This window comes from Montipora foliosa, chromosome 4 (genome assembly GCF_036669935.1).
Source record: "Montipora foliosa isolate CH-2021 chromosome 4, ASM3666993v2, whole genome shotgun sequence".
Lineage (NCBI taxonomy): Eukaryota > Metazoa > Cnidaria > Anthozoa > Scleractinia > Acroporidae > Montipora > Montipora foliosa.
In genome coordinates this window covers 41785324-41797823 of record NC_090872.1, presented here as the reverse complement: position 1 = coordinate 41797823, position 12500 = coordinate 41785324, and the positions used below count along the sequence as shown (strand labels likewise).

The 12500-nt window shown below is 38.5% G+C and overlaps 2 protein-coding genes across 2 annotated transcripts in view; both read right to left on the bottom strand.

Moving 5' to 3' along the window:
• LOC137999271 (uncharacterized) overlaps nucleotides 1-12500 on the bottom strand; it is a 333030-nt gene that overhangs the window by 29211 nt on the left and 291319 nt on the right. The window lies entirely within an intron of this gene.
• LOC138000818 (arfaptin-2-like) overlaps nucleotides 2723-12500 on the bottom strand; it is a 23590-nt gene continuing 13812 nt past the window's right edge. Inside the window, exons 2-3 of the mRNA XM_068847476.1 lie at nucleotides 4550-5238; nucleotides 2723-3884 (exon numbers count right to left, since the gene is read on the bottom strand). Of these exons, the coding sequence (XP_068703577.1) occupies nucleotides 3732-3884; nucleotides 4550-5238 (842 nt within the window). The 3' untranslated portion in view covers nucleotides 2723-3731. The remainder of the gene's footprint in view (nucleotides 3885-4549; nucleotides 5239-12500) is intronic.

Genomic DNA, 12500 nt, shown 5'->3' with positions numbered 1-12500 from the left:
ACTATGGATATTACATCTGTATACACAGTCATTCCCAATAGCGAATGTCTTCAAGCACTTTAACACTTTTTCGATGAACACACCGTCAAAGAACCAAGCTCGGAAACGCTCCTCCGCCTTGCCGAACTAGTTTTAACGCTTAACTGTTTTTCATTCGCCGGCAACTATTACAAACAAATTAATGGTGTAGCGATGGGCACAAGAATGGGACCTAGCTATGCCAATCTTTTTGTAGGATATGTTGAACACCAATTTTTTAATCAGTACAACGGCCCCAAGCCTGAACTCTACGGTCGCTACATCGACGACTGCATCGGCGCTATTTCATCCAGCAGAGAAGAACTCGACCAATTTATAACCTCCGTCAATTCTTTCCATCCGGCTCGTAAATATACCTGGGAAGTTTCGGAAACTTCATTGGCTTCCCTAAATATCAAAGTTTCTATTAGTGGCAACGTGCTATGTACCAGTGTGCACTACAAACCTACAGATTCTCACAGTTATTTGTTGTATTCATCGTCACGTCCATCACATGTCAAGAACTCCATTCCTTATCGTCAATTTCTTAGACTTTGACGTCTATGTATGACTCCGATTTTTCCAGCAAATCAGAGGAAATGTTCTTCGAAAAACGTGGCTATTCTGTCTTTGTGCTCAAAGCGGCCCATCATCGTGCCAAACAATTTGATCGACAGTCAGCACTACAAGCGTCACAAAAAGATAAGAATGACAGAATTCCATTCACCCTCACTTTCCATCCTCATAATCGCGCAGTCAAATGTATCACTCTTAATAACTTAAACTATTCCAAAATGATCCCGCGACTAGTAGAATCTTTTCGCAGCCTCTACTTATTTCATTCAAACGCAACAAAAACGTAGGCAACTTTTAAGTTAGAAGCGCGCTCAAGACTAACGAGCAACCCGGCAATTTCAAATGTGCGCACTCACGACGCAAAACTTGTCCTTTCATTCTTAACACTAGCAAGATATCGGTATCTAAGCGATCACATGTACCTCCGCAGATTTCATTTATTGCATAACCTGTACGTTACGCAATAAATTATACATTGGCGAGACAGGTAGACGACTAGGCGACCGATTCCGCGAACATGTTCGCGATGTTGAGAAGAATGACAAGGATGCATGTAAGCCAATCGCTCGTCATTTTAATCTCCCTAACCACTCCAAAAAACACATGGCTATCTGCGGCCTTTCCCTACATCCAGGTACGACGGAAACCCGCAAGAACCTAGAACAAAAATTCATCTTCCAAATCGGCACGCTTAATCCTCACGGTCTTAACGAACGCTTTTCATTGCACTAATGAATTCCTATTTCTCACGTTGACATGTTACCACCAATAGCGTAGCTCCTCCTCTCCTATAAAAACTACACATAACCCACAATTCCTCGATTCGCTCTGACGAAGGGCTAATGCATCAATCAATTCCAGCGGTGCCCATCCCCCCCCCCCCCGGACAATCGCGGGGCATTTGCTGAAGTTGTCAGTCCCGGGGGTGGGGCTTTCGTAATTTTATCGCGGCCCGGGGGCTGGGCAGTAGCCCATCCCGGGGCGACCCCCAGGCATTTGACACAAGTGTTTTCGAATTAACATGGAAGAGTTTATTGGAAAACACGAGGCCTTAGTTAAAGACTGGCTTGTCCGTCACCGAGTCGAAAAACTTGTGGATGTTTTTAAAGGTATGTTTTCTCAACTTTAGGTATTTCTTCATTTATACTTGTAAGCATATGAATATATAAAAGCGACAAGGTGAACTAATATCACAAAACAATCACTGACGCGAAGACTACGTATAAAACACGACTACTTCGCATTTCGCATTTAAAACTAGCCTAGCAATTTTTAAATTCATGAAAGCGGTGTTATATGAAACACTGAAGGGCTGCCAATTCAAATGATGCGATCTTCAAGACAGATCTTGAGAGCGTAAAATGCGATGAAAGGTCATTTAAGATGTCTTGATTCTTGCCAGACAAAGTAGCCTGCGAATACGAGCGCCTATTGGAAGGCGACGATCACGGGGGCGGGGCATTTGCCCTCTTTCTTCGTCCCCACCCCGGGGCATTTACACAGCTTATGTGTCTCCACCCCAGGGAATTTGCCCATTTTTTAAAAAAATGCTAATGCCTGCGGGTTAGCCCGGGGGGAGGGGGGATGGGCACTGCTGGAATTGACTGATGCATAACGCTCGAAACGTCAGCTTTTAGAATCTCTGTACGGTGGCCAATTTACATTATCAACTCGGTTGATAAAACCAAATTTTTGTATACTACTTCCCCACCGACGCAGCACCACTGTTTCTTTAGAAACTACCCCCTTCATTCATTTGTTTTAGGGCACGTTTGATTGACTCTATTCCGGAATAAGAATACTTGGAGTGATGACTGGCGTTTTGAAGCACCAAGGATAATAAAGATATGTTTAAAATAGCATTTTAGCAGGTGTTTGACAATTTTATTGTTAATCGTAAGAACGAAGGATTTCTAACTTCTATTCCATGTATCCCATTCCCTATTCCGGAACACGGTCAATCGAACGCAGCCTTAGTTTACCGGTAGTCAGGTTTTGCCGTATTCTATAGGACAAAGAAAGTTTTCACCTTATTTAATTGAGCAAGCTTTTTACTTTTTGCTTCAGGATTGATTGATAGGGCCAAGAATACCATAGAAATACAGTGTAGCATGTCTGGCAATGAACATTCCCAGGAATTGCTGCATTTTTTTGCACTAAAACCCACTGAGAAAGTCGTCTTCCACTGGATACAGGTAACTTAAAACTGGGCTAGTTTAAACTGAGTGCTGTTGAAAGAAAAGATTGTGACAAACACCAAACCGTCTAATTTACCACAGCAATGTTTTTAAAGAAAATCCATAATTACATGATTACCAGAGCCTGAGGTGTGCTAAATTGAAGCAGTTTTCATTGGCGAGTCACATAGCCTGCAGTGCAGGCGTATTTAAGTGGTCACGGGCTGAGCATATTCCTCCCCGGAATTTTTGGCCGCCATCTTGAATTTCTGAAGCAGAGGAAGTTTGGGGAGAGGAATAAATTGCCACCAAGGGGTGGGGGGGGGGGGGGGGGGAGAGGGAGGGTTTGATCAAAAGCGAGAGAGGTGAGAGAAGAAAGGGAGGACAAAAAAAATCTTTTTGTTTCCCTTGTCCCATTCCCTCCCAGCATCCATCCAACATGGCAGCTCAATAAGACGCCTGCATTGCAGGCTATGAGTCACACAACTTCAACTACTTTTTGATGTCAAGACCACCAAGGTACTGGTATATAGTTAGGGCATTTAGGAAAATTTCCATACAGCGTATTATCTGTAAACATCCAAAAAGTACTTGATAATTATTCCTTCCTTAGAGTTCCTTTCCTTTTCACCCATGCCATCTATATTTTAGGAAACAAGATAAATCCACCTTTTGGTTCTTGCCAAAATGCCAACTTACATGTACACTGTACTGTACAATGTACATGACAACCAAGCATGTTGTTTGATGATGAACAAATAAATACATGTATACCACTGTGGAATGCACAAAAATGCTGTGGATTCCCCTTCTAAATTGTGGTGAGTAATGTCTTCAAGGAAAGTCTCAAAGTTAACCCCAAATTGATTTAAATCACTATTCAAGTTTGCCATAATAATATTTTGCCTCCCCCTGACCTCAATAAAACCATAATTTATCCTTATGTTTTAATGACCCTATTCAGTGCTCCAAAAATGATTGCTGTTTGCCTTCACTGCTCTTGACTTTTATGTGAAATTCTTTGATACAAGTTTCCAAAGCCTGTTTGTTTCCAGCAAAGTAAGCACCTATAGCATTCTGGAAGAGCAGTAACTGTTTGTGCATCACCTTTACCTGCAAAGAAACCGAACTTAATACAGATGTAATGGTATTAATTAATTAATTAATTGATTGATTGATTGATTAATTAATTAATTGATTAATTAATCATCCATTTGCCTTTAATACAGTGTACATAATTTATTACAATGAAACAGATCAAGAAATATGTACAATTAAAGATGGGGAAGTCTCAAGAAGCCATGGGGGCTTATACGGAGAACTGCTTTTAAGGATGATTAATCCAAGGGCGAACAATACTCCTTACATATACACTACCTGTTTCTTAACACATCAGTCACCAAGAATGTTGAAAACAGACATGTCCAGTAACAATTAATAATTACAGACTGTATGTCCTTTAAACGTACACAAGAACCATGCTGCATTTGAGATGTTGGTTAAAGTGGCTTAAAGTTCAATGAAATGGACCCTCACTTTCAAGTCTTTTTGCTTGAATCAATAATAATCATTTATTCATCAATTTCAAAATAATGTCTTTTAGAAAATATTGAATGAATTTTTTGTGATAAAGATGTGCTGCATAATGATGGCCCCCTTATCTCTAGCAATTTCATGATATAACTCCAAAGAGATTCAAGTAGATAAAACACTAACATACATTGTACTAATAATCATTATGAAACTGCATGATAGTAATACATGTATTATTTCAATACCTTATTTTCCTCTAAGAATCTAAGCTTGATTGCCAGATCACCACGTAGCTTGTCAAATTTCTCTTTCTGCACATCATACTGTTGTTTAGCTTCTTCAGCTTTAATGGCAATTGCTGCAGTTCGGGGTCCTGCTTGGGTTGACTCCATGTCTGTTCTGTATGCATCATACTCTATCCTGGCAGATTCATATGCCCTTGCTGTCATTATGGAATCCTCCATTGTCTTGTCTACAAGAGTTGTCAAATTGGAGGTGAAAAAATTAAGAGCTCCTAAAAGAACCTCTCCATTCTTGACCAGTGACCTTTGAGAATCTGCATTGTAGTTAAACTCATCTTGTAACTCAGGAGACTTCATCCCTAAGTCTGCAAAGGCATCTGCAAGACCCCTTTGACTTTGCACCATATTATGAAAATGCTGTGTCATCTGCTTTGCAAGCTTTAAAACATTCACATACTTGGCTTGAGTTTCTTTCAACAAAAGAATTTGTCCTTCGAGTTCAGTGTCTACAGTTCTTGTACCCTTCCCAAACCTTTCAGAAAGATACTGCCTAGTATATTTATATGTTGAAATACTCCACTTCTTCAAATGATCTATTTTCTGGGCAGTGCCTGGGCGCATGACAGCTGGTGCTGCTGGGTGGCCATTTTGATAGGCTCCTTCAGATGTTTCCCATGATCTTGGTGAAATTCCTATAGGGAGGGTAAAAACCAACAATGACCAATCAATGAACCTTTATCACAGTTACGGCTACCTCACACCAACACAATTTGCACAGAGATGAGTAAGATTTATAGGTTTGCTTGGCAGAACAAGACTATGCTGTTTCAAAGCACAATTTGCTTTGTATCAGACACATTTCAATTTCAATTAAACCTATAGTGTAATGATTAATTTTTTTCACAGCAATATAAACTAAACTTTGAGGAAAAGACTGTAGTCTCTAGGAATACATGCACTTAAGAAGGCTTGAAAGGGTTTCAACACTTACCCACTGTAGAAGACACTCTCTTTAGATCGAATAATGCTACAACACTGTATCACGTAACAGCAATGTTATGGTACCATAATTATGAAACACCAGTTATTTCCAAACAAGATGTGATCATTATTGTGATGTAATAAGTTACCTTGGCAATGGGAAAGCCCAGCAAACACCCCCTATATTTTGGATTTAGTTGCTCACATCTCAAAAACGAACACAGTGACTCCACTTATTTAATGCTGAAAAGTGATTAGAAGGCCTCAATTAAACGTTTGGCAAAGTTTAAAAATAGGCACGCATTGCGTACGTGTGGTAGTGCAGTTTTACAGCCCTGTATAATTATCAACTGAGCTGCGTTTCGTCTTCCAGGAGATTCAAATTATCTTTGCCTCATATGTAGCTCTAATAGTACCTGATATTGTTTTTGTACCGTATGTCATTATGGTGCTATGGTAGATGTCTTACAGGTAAATAGCCCCTTGAGAGTTACTAGTAAAACACTAAACACAGAAAGATTGAAGAAAGTAAAAGGGAATTGAGAAACATTGGCTTTGAGGCTGAGATGTTGATCATTTTCAAGTTCCCTTACATGTTCTTTTCCACCACAAGTTTATGCGTGCACTCTGAGCCTCTGTCAGCTTTCTAAGACAAAAGTTCATTGAAGTTCATCCTTGTCCGGTGGGGTTAGTATTTGGATGGGTAACCTCTGAAATATACGACTTGCCGTCAGAAGCATAGGACCAAAAATTCTATTTTAACGCTCAAAAATGCGAACTAAGCAAGGTACAGATTTTGTTAGTCTGCTCCATGCAAAACAAATGTTGATGCAAAAGTAAATATTATTGATACACAGCTTATAGGAAGAGCAGAATGAAGTTTTCAGAGAATAAAATATTTTGCCATCAGTAAAAAAAATTTGCGACATGAAAACAACTTAAATTTTAAACCAAGAATATAAGAAGTTACCATCAGTGAAAAACATTTTGGGAGATTTTTGGCAAATTCAATTTTTCTATTGTACAAGTAAATGAAAAAAACCCAAAGTTACATCGCCATGATCAAGTTACCTTGCATGTTTTCTCGCAAAAAAAAAAAGGCTACATCTAAGTCAAAATCATGGCAAGACGCCAGGTTTTTGTTTTTGTTTGTTTGGTTTTTTTTCTTTCAAGTCTTTTAAAGATTGACAAGAAATATGTGAATTCAACACAAAGATCACAATCGCCCAACTCTTGAGGTTGATCATTGTTTCTGCAAAGTCAAAATTTTACTCTCCTAGATGAGGTTATCTAATTCCACCCTTTTGGAAATAGGAGCTGCTTTATTATTCATCAGCGCCACAAATTCTTGTTGAAACTCGTGAAAAAAAAATCACATAATTAAGGTGGCTCTGAATCCTCCACACAGAATTTTTTTAAACTTTGCAGAAAGTTTTATCTGACTTTCTGATTACTTTTCAGAAATAAAAAAAATGGGGATCACCGAGTTCGTTTTTGAAATTGCTAAACACAAAATAAAGGGTGTTTTTACAGGGCTTTCCCGTTGCCACTATGACATCTTATGTCAAAATAATGACTGTATCTTGTGCAGCAATAATTCATGTTTCATTTGGTACCACAATAATTATTTCTAATACATGATATGTTGTGGTGCCAATCCTTCTAATAAGAGTGTCACTTGGAAGCGTTGAAACTGGTTTGAGCCGCCTTAATACAGCTGTAGGCATTGTAGTTTAGGTAATGTCATAAAAGACCAACCAACCAACCAACCGTTGGGACACACTGTTTCTTAAGTCTAACAAAAACTGAGGCATTTTGATTTTGATCATGCTCTAAGAATTAGTTGGACAATTTTGATTGCCTTTTCTTAAAATAGGCACGCACTGCGTACGTGTGGTAGTGCAGTAACACAGCTGTATTGTCATCCAGAGATTCAAGTTATCTTTGCATACTATGTAGCTCTAATAGTCCACGATATTGTTTTGGTACCATAATTACATCATTATGGTGCCATGGTATATGTACATGTCTTAGGTAAATAACCCCCTGAGCAGAGATGTGGTTAGTAGTAAAAAACTACATCCCACAAAGATTGAAGAAAATAGTCTGACAGCTTTCCAAGACAAAAGTTCACTGAAGTTAAGACTGGTCGGGGGGGGGGGGGGGGGGGGGGGTGGTTTTTATTTGGATGGGTGACCTCAAAATATAGGACTTGCCGTGAGAAACATAGGACTGAAAATTATATTTTAACGCTCAAAAATGCGAACTAAGCCAAGGCTGCTGCCGCCTGGTTGCCTTATTTTTGAGCGCAAGCGACCAAATTTCTGAATGAGTAGCCCGAACAGGCGCCTAACTTATCACAAGGTGATTCATCCTCACTTTCTTGTAAATTTGATCCCAGCTGGAGATTAAGCAGTGAAAAAAGCCATATGGTTGGAGAGAACGTACGTCAGTTAAGCAAATTCCACAAATAGACGACTCTTCAACTTGTATATGTGTTCAATATTGCTGAGGGCATTCTTTGAGTTACCTCCTGGTAGCGCACAGAGACTGGGTCGCAATGGGATTCCCAAATATAGAAATGCTACGTCCAAACAATGTATGTTCATTTTGCCCAGTTAATGGGGACATAGTTTTTCAGTGAGTGATTAACCCATTGACTCCCAGGGGTTCCCCATTGAGGAGTAAAATCGTCTGGCATTAGACAGAGTAAAATACTACGTCCAAACAATGTATGTTCATTTTGCGCAGTTAATGGGGACATAGCTTTTCAATGAGTGATTAAATTCGCACATGTTACCGTAATTTGCGAAAGTTATGCGACAAGGAAAACATATTCATCCCAACAGCTCGCAAGAGACTTACTAGTAAAACGTGGTATAATATTATTGTAATGTGATTTCTTAACCTTGAATTAAAAGCTGAAAGAAAACATTACTTGTTTTGGTGATATTTGCACTATTGTATGTACAACATTTTAATATGCCACATGTGTGTATCTGCTTTTCCCCTGAAAGTTTACTTGGGTTTCTGCCTGGTGACAGCAATGGAGCTCTCGCAACAGGTGAGCAATTCTTTTTGCTTTTCCTGTCGTCATTCGGAACTAGAGTAAGGTATCAGTATGTAGTCATTTCAGTGATACAATTCAACATGCATTTCCATGATGCCATGCTGTATCTCCCACTGATCACTAAAAGTTCTTCCCTAACCTCAAAATACCTGGATCTTTATGCACATGCGAGCAAAAAAATAACAAACAAATAAACCAAAAGGTGGTAAATTATTTTCTGAGGTACACTTTTACTTTTACTTTTTCAACATGGAAGGTTGATTGGTTGACGGACAGGATCAGTAATTGTGACGACTATTGCCCTTGATTGTGACGACTATTGCCCTTGATCTTGAAGATAAACAGAGTTTAACGAAATTGGAAAAATGGGATTGCTTTTATTCACTTCATTTATAAATACAACATAATTTTACTGTCATATGGTACACACCAGTTTTTTGGTAAGTCATTTGTGGCACGTTTACAGGGTGTCAATTGACAGACGACACTCAGAAAATAGGAAAATAAGAAAAAATATTGGTCAAAAAAGAGGAAAAACATCGTAAGTTTTAAACCAAAATAGGAAAAAAATAGGAAACTTTTTACACATTATGGCATCTAAACAATGACAGACAGTGGTGACATTCTTAAATCTCACAGCAACAATGTTGCTTTGTAAGCAAAGCAGAACTCCCCTTATGGCCAAAAAAGCAAATAACCAGCTTTGCAAGATGACATTTGTTAAGATGAAAAAGCTCTTAACAAAGGATGTCCAAGTTAACTGTCACCAAATGCAAAATAGGGGAAATAAAAGTAATGTACAATAAAGCCAGCAAGATGACATGTGCTCATTATTTTTTTGCTCTCTTAGCAGGTTGGGTAACCTTATCTTTATCTTTGCTGATGACATGGCTTTATCCAGCAGTTTGTGCTGTCTGCCAGCCAGCAATTTTCGTTTTTCTCCTATTTTCCCCCAGCTTTGCATTGCATTGTTCCTTTGGTCTTAGCAGTTTCAAGCATCATTGTAGCTACATTTACGCTCTGTTTATTTACAGTTGTTGCTGAGAGGGCACACTTAGTAATTCATCAGCTGCCTTTACGCCTGCTCTTACTACTTCTTCCTCTTTCATTAGGTCATCATTTCACTTTTCGAAGAAATGTGTGGATTTTGACATCTCTTCTTTAGCTTTAAGAATTTTTTTGGCTTCCTTCTTGTTTTGTTCAGCTACCGCCCTCTTCTTTTCATCTTCTTGTTTTTCTTTCTCGAGTCTTGCTTTATATGCAGCATGAGCTGACCGTACAGACTGTTTTAGCTCTCTTGTGATAGCAATAGTCTCGGGTTGACCATTCACAGGATCATAAAATCTGACTGCCCTCCTTTACAGTAAGCAAACCTGTGATAGTCACTTCACCTAGTGCTAACCTGTCACTGGTGATGACTCTTGCATTTATTGAAAGACTTCTCTCAGAGTCACCATTTGTCTGGGCTAAAAAAAGTGCAGATTTGATCACTATAGTCAGAGATTGTAACGACTATTACCATCAGTTGACTTTAACATGAAGACTGCATTCCAGAAATGATCTATACGCTGATCAGTGTCAAGGTGTGATATGTACACACATGTACATCTTGGTCTGCTTGCAGCAATTTCCACTCATCCCCAAAAGACGAAACATCTAATTGAGGTTTCAGATTCCTTGTAAGACTCTGAATGGATGCATCTGTGGATTTGCAATTCCTTTTGAGGGGATTTAGGGAACCAAGGTCTCTCAAGAGCTTATTGCTTACTGTAGGGGTACCAGTAACCTTAGCTGAAGATGGGATACAGTGGCTGAGTAAAATGCTCTAGTACCTACAAGTAGAATAGCTTGCTTTTGTTTTGATGGAGTTAAACTCAGTATCAACACGAATATGTTTCATCCTACTTAAAAACGCCATTAAAACATGACTGGAAAAACAGTATTTTAACTTTCCCTATTAATGTATTGTTCTAAAAGGAACAGTATAACAGTATTATATGTGATGGCATATGTATAGACAAATATTTTCCCAGAACAAAGTGGATGGAATTGGATTGACTAACATACCTCACATGGTAGGAAAATGACCACTGAACATGCATGCCAATGAAACCCCCAAGATCCTTTGTATGCTAACAAAAACACTGAGAGGGTGTTGGAAATGTGCATCATTCTTTAAGATTTTCAGTGTTTTGCACAATTATAAAAAAAGTCAACAATTTAGTGTTAATCATTAAAAAAAAATATTTGGTGCACCAAAACCTAAAAAAATAGAAAAAATAGGAACTTGACACCCTGCGTTTACATATTTCGTATATTCTCGTCACCAGAGCCTTGGATTGACCCAAGGCTCTCGGAAACTCTACATGTATGTAGGAGAACATGGGCCGTAGGGTTCTTATAGCCAAAGACTGGCTATTTGAACCTTACAGCACCTGCTCACTCCTCGGGCTAACATGAATGCACCAATTGGAGATGCTTTTGATTGTTCTTCACAAAAATCAATGAGAAGACACTTTGTTTCAGAGTTCCCCAGAGCTCTTCTCTCCCTAGTCAAGAAAAGAGCTATGGGGTCGAAATTGATCTTTCTGCGTTAATTAATTAATTCTGGGCTCTTGAAAAAATTATTTGGGCTACTAACTTTTAATGTTGGGAGCTTGAAGTGCTCCTGGAAATTTTTCTTAGGCAGCAGCCTTGTAAGCAAGGTACAGATTTTGTTAGCCTGCTTTATGCAAAACAAATATTGATGCAAAAGTAGGTACCGTATTTACCCCTGTATAAGTCGACCCCCATTTTTGATGGCAAAAAAAGCAATTTCTTAATTTCTTTGTTAAATGTTCATGGGACACTAATCTTGTATTCTTCGATTTCTGGAAATGTGGATACACAAAAAAATCAGGGCCTCAAGCGCTTAATAGTTTTGTGGTTCAGCATCTGTTGTATATGCGGGCATTTTGTTCTTGAGTTTCGAAAAAGTTCTCAGAAAATCGAACATGTAAACCTCAAACTAACCTGTTTCGTTGTTCAATGATAAAGGACTTTAGGGGATAAGCACAACATCACAGGAAGCAGGAGTCAATCTTTGAAAATAACTTGCAAATGATGCGAAAATGTTCAAGGTTTAATTGGTCCTTGACTTATAATTTCTCAAGCGACAAACAAAACAAAACTCATAAACCAAACAATACGAAGTTTGCAAGAGCATTTAAGTCAGCCAGGTTTGTACAAAGAATAAAAAACATTCATTACCAACCAGCATTTTCACGCGACACAAGTGACACTGCTTGCACGCAAACACGAGTATTGCGCCAGGTTACTAAGCCATTGAACGATAGAGTTTTTATTTGAAGAAACAGAAATGCCTTTTAGAGCTTTCTGCCTTTGGAAAACGAAAATTTCCAGTGTCTATTTCATATTTGTGCTTGTGAGTATCTTCAACATTTAGACAGACATTTGGACAGATCCTTTTTCCTTTAAACTGGAATTGCTTACATTCGTTTTGAAGTCTTTTGTCATTCATTTTGAAGTCTTTTGTCGGCTTTTGTCCACTACATTCTTTATGCCCAAGACAACATTATTATGTTAATTTTGAATAAATTACTTAGCTGGATCTTGGCTCAAAGTCTTTGACCCGTGTATAAGCCCAGGGCGATTTTTGAAGCTTCTTTCGAGGCCATAAAAGGTCGACTTATACACGGGTAAATACGGTAAATATTGATACACAGTTTTTTGGAAGAGAAAAAGAAGCTTTCAGGAAGTGAATAAAATATTTTGCCATCAGCAACAAAATTTCCGACATGAAAACAACTTAAATTTTGAAACAAGAATATAAAAAGCATTTTGGGAGATTTTTGCTGCGTTCAATTTTTCCATTGTACTTTTGGCTGCAGAGGTAAATCGCAA